Consider the following 12647-nt stretch of genomic DNA (forward strand, 5'->3'; position numbering starts at 1 on the left):
CAAAAAGCTATTACCCAGTTGTGATGATTAAATGTTACGTGCATCAGTCCTTTGCCATACTTAAAGCACTGCGTACAGATGGAGAACTATACTGTGCTGTAAGAAGCAAGCCATGCCAAGGTCCTTCCCTCACTGTCCTGCAGGTGAAAACTAAAGAAGTTGTTACTCTATTTCACCTTTAACTGACAGCCCTAGGTCTGGAGGAAGTCCCAATGAAGTTGCAAATATGTTATATCAGGTAATATATTAAATAATTTTCACTGTATTCTATCTAGGTACTGAATATGATGGGTTAGGGTGGAAAAGTGAGTTATACAATGATAAAAAAGAAACAATCAGCCGGGTGTGGTGGCGCATGCCTTTAATCCCAGCACTCAGGAGGCAGAGGCAGGCAGATATCTGAGTTCAAGGCCAGCCTGGTCTACATAGTGAGTTCCAGGACAGCTGGGGCTACAGGAGATCCTGTCTCAAAAAGACCAAAAAAAGAAAAAGAAAAAGAAACACTCAAAACTAATAAAAAAAAACTCCAATATAAATGACCCAATACATGCTATGCTGACAGGAAAACCGCAGATGGGTGCAAAATAAAGGCCATACTCCATGAATATGGACAATTAAGGGTACAAGGGAACTTTCAGGTGTTGAAAATGTTCTGTTTTCAAAATGGTGTGGGTTACACTATCACTTGGATTTTTCAAAACTGACTTAAAATCTCAGTATTTCACTCTAGAGATTATATTTTAATATAAAATGTCATCTAATGGTATTGTGAATATTTTAGTAGTCCTTGAATCTTAGGAATGGGTGCAGAAATGTTCACAGATGGAAAGATGTATACAGAACTCAATATAAAGAAAAGCTTATTGTGATAGAGCAGGTATGCTGATAAGACCACGAATTGAGTAATCATGTAAGCTGGTACTGTTCACACAGGAGCCTTTCATCCTCTCCATTCTGTATGTTTGGATATTTTTATAACAAAAAGTTGGGAGAAGAGGCACCATCTTGATTTACTTCCTCTTTTATCAAAGAGAAATATGGAGAAAGAAGAATATACCTTGTTTAAGTTCTCAGAAACAGAGAGCCAGCTCCCAGATCCAACTAAAACAGGCCTGGCAAGAAGTCACCATTTGTGTCCTTCCATCTGGCTTCAGACTATTGAAACAGTAGACCCCAGGAAACTGGAATTTCTCCAGGAATCACAGGACAGGAGAAGGCAAAGGCTGAGGCCCAGGTGCCAGCCAGAGGGAGAGCTTGTCTCCCAGGAAGCGATTTTACCGTTTGGACTTGAAAGAGCACTTTGCAGGAGAGACTGAAACCCAGACAAAGATGGATAGAACGATCCCTTGACCAGCCAGCACTTAGTTATGCACACTTCTTGCTCTCTATCTAAACCCAAGGCTCATGTCAGCACACCAAAGATGGACGGGGGCAGGATCACTGGACTTTTTAATACCTCTGTCCAACATGACAACATTGAACATCTTTCCCTTTTCTATTTTGAATTATTCATTTGTCTCTTTAATTGGCCTGTTGAGGACAGGTGCCCAAACCTATCTTATTGGGGTGACCAGGGCCCAGGATCTGACCCTAACAACTCCAGCAACACCTTCTCCCTCTGATTTATGGAATCTTGATTTTAAAAAGGCAGACCAAGAGTGAAGATGGGTTTAAGTAATAAATCACCATGGCCACACTCTTATCTTCTACCGAATATATGTGTGTCATCTATGTAATTCCTCTGTATATATTACATATAATTTATTGCTTGCCCCTTGTGATTTCAAAAAGTATTGTAAACTTCAGCTGCATTTTTACTCAGAATTCACAACTCAAATGAGTGCAAAGACCAGAGAAAAATTTTTTCCCTGACCCTTTTTTTTTTTAGGACAGCGAAACTTGTTTTTCTTCCAGTGCTCAACACACACTCAGAATCCAGGGGAAGGCTGAGGCTTTCTGCTGGGGGAGGAGCTTGCGTCTCCACGCTGGTGGGCTATAAGGAATAGCGTTTTTCCGCTCAGCTCAGAGAGAGGTGGAAATGTGTTAAGCGGTGCAAAATTTGTCTTGAAGCTCCCGCGTGTGTCTGCGTGTGTGCTGGGGTTGAGAGAAGGGGGCTGTCAGCCAGAGCTCAACGGCCACCAGAAGTCAGAAGGGTGAGTGATGTGCAAATCTGCCTTTCAGAGAGGGGCTGAGGAAGAAACAGCCTAGGATGGTGGGCGAGGGTGAATCCCTCAGGGGTTGTCTCCTAAACCTGTACGTGGATCTCTGTACAGTAAGCCCCGTTTCCAAAGGGGAAAAAAGGAAAAACCCTTGCGATCGCTTGTTTTCGACGGCTTGGGAATATTTATTCCTTGTTCTACAGATGGAAAAAAATCAGCGTCTGGCAGCCGCTGATTGGTGGAAAAGGAAATGGTGATAGTGGGGTGGGAAGAGGATTTGCGGAGCCTCCTCCTGCCTCCTCGACCTGTAACTCTTAGTGGGCTCCCCTCCACACGCGGAACCGTTTCGAGCTCCTGCGGGGTTAAGAGCAAACGAAATTCTAAGCCAGTGTGAACAAAAGCGACCCTTAATGGTGAATGGTGTGTGCTTCTGCTACATGGCGGGAGACTATCGCCCTTGCTGGGGCTGTGGGCTCCCTCCCCAAGGCCTGGCTCAGCCCTCCATACTCCCCATCCCCGCTATTCCCAGATGAGGGGGCCCCCAGGAAGACAAGAGGAAAAGGCACCGAGGGAGGGAGATGGAGGAGGAGAGCCTTCAGCACAAGTTCAGAGGCCCTAGAACCAGGTGACCCTGAACTTGAGGTGAAGCGCGGGCCAGCCTTCCTTCCCGCCTCCTTGGGTGCGGGGGCGCAGGGTGAGGTACCTTCGGCCCCCATCCATCTCCATCCTCATCCCTTTCTCCCTTTCCCGTCGCGGTCCAAGTTCCCACCCCCATCCCATCCCTATGAGGTACCTATTGGCCTCAACCATCCCCATCCTCATCCCCATCCCTAACCCCATCTCCAACCCCACCCCCAAAAGGGGCGAAGGCACACGGCGGAGCAGGGGGCGGGCAGAGAGGTTGACAAATCAGCTGCGGAGGCGGCGTGGCGGAGCCTGGGAGCAAGCGCCCACGGAGGACCGCAGCAGACGGCGGGGAGCTGAGCCTGCGCTGGCGCCTCGGACAGGTGCAGCGGGCGAGCCGCCGCCTCCGCCCAGCGCCCTGCTCGGCGTGGGGACCCTGAGGGCGTTGGACAACAGGCTCACAGGGCGCCTCCACCGCCCACTCCCTCGCGCTCCGCCCTTCCTGCGCGCCTTCCCTCCCTCTGCCCAGAGATAGGGTTGGGGAATTGCTTAAAAAAAAGAAAAAGAAGGAGGAGGAGGAGGAATCTGAGTTTTGCCTGAGCCTAGGACGCGGGTAAGTACCTGTAGATCAAGCGGTAGCTCTGAACCCCTGTAAAGCCCTGGGGACTCGCCCCCCGACGCCCGAGGCTTCTCTTCTGGGGGCGCGGGCGGGCGGGGGTAGCGAGGGAACCTAGGAGACCCTGAAGAAAGTAAATCTCCATCTCTCAGCTTCCCTCCTGATTGCGAAGTGCCCCTCTCCTCCTTAAGCCCTAGGGGAAGGCCAGGCTGCCTGTGGCACCTGCCTTTTCCGCAGAAATGTTTGGGTGCTGCTTACTGGATGTTAAATGGAATGTGAGCGTCCAACTTTCACCCTCTCCACCCTGGCGCTTTCCACCTTCCCTCTCCAGGGTAAGGAGGCTGCATTTGGCAAATGATTAATAGAAGTGCAGAAGACACCAGGCAACAGGTGGTAAGGGGTTAAAGGAGCACCAAGCACAAGGTCTGATTGCACATCCCAGCTGAGGTCCAGGTTCTAGGTTGGATGGCATTTATCTAGAGATTGCCAGCGGGTATGAACTGCAGGTGCTGGGGCAGATAGCCGAGTGGAGGGCCTGGGGGGATGGTGCTGCTTGCTGGATATAGAACTGGAACCTTGGGCTCCCCATTGACCTAAGGTTTCACTTCATCTGGAGTGAGCATTCTCCTACACTCTCCAAGATGGATCAGCCTGTGAGCCCCCTTCTGGGATCCTGCCACTGACGCTAAGCCTCCAGCACAAACATTGCTTTCTGTGTTCTTTATCTAAACGTGCATCTAACTTGCACTGTCACCCTTGGACCCTGAGAAGTTGAAGGGGGTGGAGGACATCGACATTTCATCTAACTCCACTTCTGAAGTGCAATAGGAAAAGCCCAGATGATTCATCTTGATCCATCCCATCCTCAAGTCGTTTGACTTTTACTAGGCAAGATGGATGGGAGATGTTAAAATTTGAATGCAAAGGCTAACTGGTCAAAATGAGGGCAAGCCTAAAAGGCGCACACTCTAGGTGGGTTCTAATGATTATTCAGTAGTTTCTTTCTCTTCTTTCCTCCCACTTTAGGCATTTTAATCTTGTTTTCTTTTACCTAAATGCTCTAATTCAAAAAATTCTTTTTTTTTTTTTTTTTTTTTTTTTTTTTAAAAAAAAAAAAAAAAAAAAAAAAAGAGGACGATAAATCTTTCACCCAGTGTAGGGCAAAAGACATCAGTAGCCATGGATGTGTTCATGAAAGGACTTTCCAAGGCCAAGGAGGGAGTTGTGGCTGCTGCTGAAAAAACCAAACAGGGTGTGGCAGAAGCTGCTGGAAAGACAAAAGAGGGAGTTCTCTATGTGGGTAGGTAGTGTCACTTGGATGTGTCTGTGTGACTGATGGAGTTCTCTCTGTGGGTAGGCAGTGCCACTTTGATATTTATTCCTGCCTGATGGGTTGGGATGGCTGACACTCTAAGTGCTGGTGTGCCTTGTTTGATTCAGTGTACATCATCACTTATCAGGAGGATAGGCTGAGTCTCAGGAGGATGGCTGAGTCACAGGTGTGAGGAGGTGGATGGATGTGAACATGCATATTTTAGCTCATAGTAACAAAAAGGGATGATTTATTTTAACATTTTATTATTTTTATTTTATGTGTGTGAGTGTATTGCCTGCATGTATGTGAGTGCACCCGTGTTGTGCAGTGCTGCGGAGGTCAGAAGAGAGCTTTGGATTCCCCTAGAACTGGAGTTAAGGATGGTTCATAGCTGCCATGTGGGAGCTGGGAATCGAACCCAGGTCCCCTGCAAGAGCAGTCAGTGCTCTTAACCGCTGAGCCATCTCTCCAGCCCCAGGGATGATGTCTTGTTTCCTTAGATTATCTAATTCTGCTATAATACTCAAGATTTTCATTTCAGTGTATTATGTGTCTGTGTATAAATGATTATATTGAAGAGGATAGTTTTTTAAAACTGAAAATCTATGAAAAATAAACAAGAATATTTTGAATCAAAATCATTTATGGCACCACATATGGTGGCACATGCCTATAGTTCCAGCACTTGGGAAGTGGAGGCAGGAGGATATGAGTTGAAGGACATCCTCAGTCACATGCTGAGCTTGAGGCCAGTCTGGGCTACATGAGACCCTATCACAAAAATAAAATAAAATAAAATAAAATAAAATAAAATAAAGATAATTTCAAAACATTTGTGGGACTTTGGCTTTTTATCATCACCATATATAATACTTGCTAATTTTAATGAATTCTGATTTTTAGACTAGGACTCAATATGGTTCTGTAATCTGTAAAAGTATACCTACTTTAGCCCTGAAATGGCAAGATGGGATTTCCTTTTGGGGACCACTTTGCCAATGTGACTGAGCATTTAAGGATGGTTCAGAAGCATTTATGTGGTTCACCTGTCAGATGAGGAATAGAGTAAATAGAAAAATGGCTACCTGACCGCCTTTTTATCCTACGTGTCTACCTTGACGTATTGAAGTAGATATCAAGCTCTCTTTTCTGTGTCTTGCCCTGTGTTAAACTGTGTATAATTTTACAAGCCACTTCAGAACCTTTGAGAGAAGGAATAGATACATGTGCATACACACTCATCCTCCTGCATAAACACACAGGTGTACATGGGCATATACAGGTACTACCTTTTCTTCCTCTCTCTGCTTCCCTGATATCTTCTACTGGGGGAGCGGGGCATGGGGGGGGGTGCCTGTCCTGTTCAAAACAACAGGTAGGAGGCCCAGAGCAAATAAACAGTCAGAAGGGGAAGAGCATATCAGCTGACCCAGGTCACAGTGGTGCTGCACCTAGAACTCTATCATGAAAGGAAGCTGTGCTGCTTCTCTAGCAGAGAGCAGGAGGGAAATGCACACCTGGAAAGACTTCCATGACCACTTCTCCTCAAAGGAGAAGGTCACCCCTTCTCATCCTTAGATTCCTTTTCTTTGGCTGAATCTTCCCGGATGTATTTAGTTAAGCTGTTCTTTCTTTACCTCAAAACATATTTTCAGAAAGTCTTGAGATGAATATTGTAAGAGAAAAATATCAGTGAGTTGGTTTTAGTTTTTTGTAAACTGTGAATATTTTAGATAGAATTTAGAATGTAGAATCAGTTATCTCTACATTTATTTTTTGGCTTTAGTTTTCCCAATTTCCGCAATGACAGACTTGTGACTATGTTTTTCCCTTCAGTAACTTATTAGGTATAGCTTTTAGTTCTAAGCAACTCTAGAAATTATTTAATGTTATTTTAGTACATTACTATTTTTCAGGTAATAAACAGATTTTATCATGTAAAAGCATGTGTGTTTTTGTTAACTATGAGTTTAGGCAAATAAAATGGTCTTATGTTTTTAAAATTAATTTACTTGTTAGCTGTGAAATTATATAAATGCTATAATTTGTTAATTTATCTAAAGTTATTAAAATAATTATGAATATCTGTTATATTTAACACATGGTATAATTGATAAATTATTTACTATGTACTGATGCATAATTCAAAGTTGAATATATACATAAAATTTAAGATGAAAATGACTTATGAAGATACAGCCGTAAAGTCCAGATGTTGGCCATACTTTGTTAAAGATCAAAAATATTTTAGCATATCTCAGTCTCAGATAATCAACTTTACTGTTGAAGGGTGAATTAACTCTAGTTACCAGTGTGGCTTTGTTTCAGTTAAATTTCAGAATGGCAGGCCAGAGTTGACACACAGGCTATAGAAAAGTGGAAAGAGTATGGATTTAATGACATTCAAAGGAATTTAATTTAAGCTACATCACCTCTCACATTCAATGTCTTGGAAAAGTCATTTAACATCTCTGAGCTTCACTTCCCTTGTTTGCAAATGCTATTATTGCCTTGCAGCATTTTTGTGAAGATGTAGTCACTGAGTGCGCTATGTAGGAGGCACGATTGTTATTATCATTATCACACAAGCTGTGCGACAGAACAATTCCTTTGCCAATGTGAATTCTTCTTCTCACCCAATATTATAAACACTATTATCAATAATTAGTTTGAAAGAGTAGAAGTAATCCGGACTGGGGTTATAGCTCAGAAGCAAAGTGTTTGCCCAGCATGCATGAGGCCCTGTTTTCGATCCAGTGTTGGGAAAAAAAGTTTTTAAAAGATTATTAGTAATCAAAGAAAATGTTAAGTTTTCACTTGTGGCTGAAGAAACTTGGCAGAAGCCTTGTAAGAAAGGAATCTCATTCCCTTGTGATAAAACACTTTGGGCAACTGCCTTTAGCTAACTAACTGAAGGACTACCATAGTGATCAATGTTTTTCCTCCTGATATTTGTTTAAATTTTTTCAGTTAACATTTCATTTTAACAGGCAAAAATCTCAGTGTCATGACTCAGAAATTGTAACGTGACATTTAAGTCACTGTAGAAAAGGTGGTTATCTTCATATAACGCCAGGTTTATCATAGTAAATTCAAGAAAATCACCTTCAGAATTCTTCCAGTGTCACTGCTCAGTGAACAGCAGTGGCCACAGTCTGAATCTTGGCGCATCTAACTCTTAAGCTTCACGTGCTCGGCTGACCTGGTTAGAATCAGCATAAACTGTGAAGCATGGTACATCTTTGTTCTCACAGCCTCTCTAGTGACGTCCCAGGAAATAGGGCAGAATAAGGATAGGAAATCTCAGCTCAGAGAAGTATCATCTTTCTGTCCACAGTTTCTATCTCTTGCTTTTTATTTGCCATGGGGCACCTACCTTATAGTTACATATTAACAATTGAAGGTTAAGTATCAATTATAAATTACTAGCAACTATGACAACAAAGATTAGGTGATTGGTTTGAGATACAACTTCATCAAGACTCACTTGTCTTTGACTCAGAATGCGTTTCATGATTTAACCAAATGCCAAATTCTCAGGTACTGCTGAGACAGAGAAAACCAGAGACCAGCATTTGAGTGTTTTCTCCCCATTAGTTGCTTTCTTAAAATACTAACTGCAGGGAATGAAGGTGAAGGATACAGATGAGAATCATTCTGTCACCAAACTGCTGTTGTCACTCCTCATTTTTCTGTATACTCAGATTCCAGTTGTTACTTTAATGGCACTGGTCCGCAAGCAGCACAATTTAAATCTCTGTTACATCAGTGCATAAATTAATTGTGCAAGGTACAAACTTTAGTGTTACCTTTTCACATTCAAAATTATCACATAAATAACGAAAGCCCACTATAATTGGTGACTAAATTACATCACTCTTCTCAGAGTTTGTCAGTGAGCTGTTGCTTCCATCTGTCACACAGCCCTCATAAACAGCTACACCTGGGAATGTGTTGTCTCTTGTCCTTTGGTGAAAAATCAATGTGGTAGTTGATAGAACTGCATTCTAGTAGAGAAAACTGACCAGCTAAGGTAAAAATACAGCAAAGAAATGAAGTAGAAATTGTTGGAAGTAAACTGGTTTATAGAAAAAAATTAGCTGATTATGGTGATGTGGTCTTCCCAGTAGTCCAGAAGCCCTGGATATTATACACACAGTCAGATGACATCCTGGGGTGAATGACTCAACATACCTGGAGAATGCAGTAGACCAGGTGACAGTATCTCAGAGGAAGTATTGCTACCATCATAGAATCCCTTGGTAAAGGAGCTATCAAGGATAAATCATGACATTAAGAATGCAGTCAGGCAGGGTGTGCTTGCCCAATCCTTTAATCCCAGCTCCCAGCACACACAAGGCAGAGACAGGTGAATCTTGTGAGATTGAGGCCAGCTTGGTCTACATAGGCAGTTCAGGCTAGCTGTGGCTACAGGAAGACCCTGTCTCAAAAAAGAAAGAAAATTTAATAATAATAATAATAATAAAAGATGTAGTCTGTGGCTTTGGACCTAAACTTAGAAAAGTATGACAATTCTGTAAGATATGAAAAGACACCCACCCCATAAGGCAGTTATACAATGAGAAGAGGGCAAGCAGTGTTTAATATGTTTGATATAGAGCACTGGAAAGATGGCTCAGTGATTAAGAACTGGCTGCTCTTGCAGAGAACCCTGGTTTGTTGGCTAACAGCTATCTGTAACTTCAGTGCACTTACATGCAGGCAAAACACTCGTATGCAAAAAGTAAACAAAATCTTCCCACGATACATTTTTTTTTTACAAAGAAATAATACTTTTAACTTACAGTATTCAAAATAAATAGTCTTAACTATTTTTCATTTCCTAATGTACTTATAAATGACTCAGAATTAAATAAAAATTTTAACAAACATTTTAAAGGTCAGGAACCAACCCTGATTATGCATAATTTTCCCATTGATTATAGATCATGTGTACCACTTCAGCTCAGTTTGTACATTTCACAGTTTCAAAGTGCCTTGCAAAATGACCATTCCTGTAAAACATACAAATTGCTCACATATGTGCAATGCTAGAACACGTCCTTTCTCATGTTTAAGAAGTGTGCCTTTCAGGGCTCTGGTATTTCTGATTTGGTGTTAGTCTTGTGCTCTTTCATAAATATTGAACATGTAGAATGAGAACTGTCATCTTCATCATGAGCTAAACACTGTGCTGAAGGCAGGATATGAATAATTTCCTTTGATCTTTATGCTGAGATAATAATGTAGATTTAGTTATTTTTATAGTGAAGTGAAGATTTAAACCTGAACCCTGAATCTAGAGTCCACAGAGGATTAGTTTATGTTTTATTTGTATTGGCAGTCTTTATTCAAATTGAAAGCTCCTAAATATTTTTGTTTCATTAAAAGTGGAGCATTTACTTGACTCCGTGAAATGTTTAAATATGATATATACAAATTTCAGAGGCCTCTGTTTAAATGTGTTCAAAAATATTCAATGGATATTTTCAACATGCACCTGTATATTTATTTAAACTGGCTTATTGATCATATTATTCAGATTGTAAAAATATATGCCTGAATTTTAAATAATTATGGAATTAGAAATTTGCTTCATGATTTTTTTCAGAATTTGATTTGTGAATTTTGTGCAGGAGATCACGAGGGTGATTAAAAATGTAGATACCTGTCTTTTATATTTACTGAGTATTTGGTCTCTTACTCAATGGTACTGACCATTCTTAGGCAGCATTTTCCCTTTCAAAACTATGTTACATGATAAAATTGTTCTAAATGTTTTCAACCCATTTCCTGTGTACTTAGCAAGACATTTTTATGAGCGCATTTTAAAAATACAGATTGGTGACTATCTTCGTGCCCATGTGTAGGCTTAAGCTTTCTCTGTTTCTGTCCAGATTTCCTTCTACCCTTTATATTCATTCTTCTAGTTAGAATTGTGTTACTTTAGTTAGTGAAGAATCTCTTCCCCTCTCCCTGCTCCTTCTTTCCCTCCCTCCTTTCCTCGTCCCCTTTTCCCTCCCATCCTCCTTTCCTCCTCCTCTCTCTTCCATCCTTCTTTGCTTTCTTGGTATTACTGGGATCATATCCAGTCCTTGCACATATGAAAAACTTGCTCTACAACAGAACTGTCTCTAGTCTTATAGGATAGCTTCCCCTTAAAATAGTTTATTAGTGTATATTGATTGTACAAAATACAAAGTTTTATTATGATCTTTCTACATGCATAGAATGTGCTTTGATTATATCCATCCTTTAGTTGCTCATTTTTTATTGTTTGCAAATAAGATTTTTATATGCCCTTATTAGTCCTACTATTTATTTCATTGTGTATATTCACTGTACATGGTACTGTGTTTCATAAGGACATTTTGATGACTGTATATCTCAAAACCTTTCACACATGTGTACAATGTTCTTTGATCACCTATGTCCTCCACTATTCTTCCTGCCCTTCTCCTTTCTAGCCATGCTTATGGTCACTCTTGCTTTCAGGTCCTTTTATCTAATGAGACATTGCACATAGGAGAGGAAAAGTACATATTCACATGTTTGTCTTTGTGAGCTGCTTTATTTCACTTAACATGATGATCTCCCTTTCATCCACTTACCTACCAACATCGTAACTTCATTCTTCGTTATGACTAACTAAAACTCAGTTATGGAAGTCAGTATGGAAGGAAATCCCATAAAATTCTAACTAGAACTTCCATATGATATAGCCAAGCCAAACAAAGTCAGGATACAAAGGAGATAATCTGTATCCTCATATTTATTGTGACTGTTCACAGTAGCCCAGTGTGGAATCAACTGGTGTGTTCCTCAGTGGATGAATGGAAAAAGAACCAGGTATATCAGGACAAGGGAGTTTCTCAAATGAACCTCAAATCTTCCAAAACATTTAATTAAAGAGTTGCGAATTATACTGAAAAATTTGACATTAGGGTATGATGAAAATGGTTTACAAACTTGTTTATTTTATTTTATTTATTTATTTATTTTAATTAAAAGAAGCATGCTTTTTGAGACAGGGTCTCCCTGCAGCCTCAGCTGACCTGGAACTCACTGTATAGACCAGGCTGGCCTCGATCTCACAGCGATCCCCCTACCTCTGACTCTCGAGTTCTGAGATTAAAGGCATGCACCACCATGCCCAGCTGAACTCTACTATTTTAAAAGACTCGTTGATGTTTCTATGACAGTTCTTTCTGTGCACCTCATGAATAAACTTCAAAAACTAGTCAGTCTTGTTTTTTGAATTACTGAGGAAGATGTATAAAATAGAGGCTTCTGGAAAACTATATAGAATTTAATGAGTCAAGTGATTCTTGACATCTTAGAATTAAAAAAAAATTAAAAGGAATGGAGGGAGGAAGGCAGGAAACATTCTGCTTCTGGACTGATCTGTGCTGTGAGGTAGAGATCTTCTCACTCATACAAGAGCACAGACCATGAGAAAACAGATCTCGTGCTTTCCACCAGCAGCATGGTCTAGTTTGCTATACCTGCAAGTCCATTTCAGTCCAAAAGGCACATTTCATGGGAAGCAAATGAGCAGAGAACACACTGCACTTATGTATTCTCTACCTGTCTGCTGTGACTTGAATCTGAAATGCCCCCACAGGCTCATGTTTTGAATGCTTGGTCCCCAGCTTTTGGACCTATTTTGAAAGCAGTGGACCCTTTAGGAACTGGATCTGGACCATTGAAGGTTATACCTACTTCTAGTTCTAGCCTACGTTCACTGCTTCCTGGTCCACCACCATGTGAACAAGCCTTACCTCACTCTCCCACCACCAAAGATGAAGCAACCCCACCATGGCCTCTCTGTTATAGTGGAAAGAAACCCCCCCTGAAACCACAAGCCAAAAGAAATCCTTCCTGCCTTCAGTTGTTTCTGTTATAATTTTGGTCACAAGAACACAAAAGTAAC

The 12647-nt window shown here is 41.3% G+C and overlaps 1 protein-coding gene across 3 annotated transcripts in view; it reads left to right on the forward strand.

Annotated features, from left to right (window-relative positions):
* Positions 1-1965: 1965 nt before the first annotated feature.
* The window catches only part of Snca (synuclein alpha), a 140315-nt gene continuing 129633 nt past the window's right edge, over positions 1966-12647 (forward strand). Inside the window, exons 1-2 of one of the 3 annotated variants that reach the window (XM_017801015.2) lie at positions 1966-2153; positions 4554-4699. In XM_017801015.2, the coding sequence (XP_017656504.1) occupies positions 4579-4699 (121 nt within the window). In that variant the 5' untranslated portion in view covers positions 1966-2153; positions 4554-4578. Of the gene's footprint in view, positions 2154-3293; positions 3397-4553; positions 4700-12647 lie in introns of those variants that run through there. The other 2 variants (XM_008844628.3, XM_017801016.2) reach the window with 2 other exon arrangements.

The sequence above is a fragment of the Nannospalax galili genome, unplaced genomic scaffold, assembly GCF_000622305.1.
Source record: "Nannospalax galili isolate Female #2095 unplaced genomic scaffold, S.galili_v1.0 scaffold441, whole genome shotgun sequence".
Classification (NCBI taxonomy): domain Eukaryota; kingdom Metazoa; phylum Chordata; class Mammalia; order Rodentia; family Spalacidae; genus Nannospalax; species Nannospalax galili.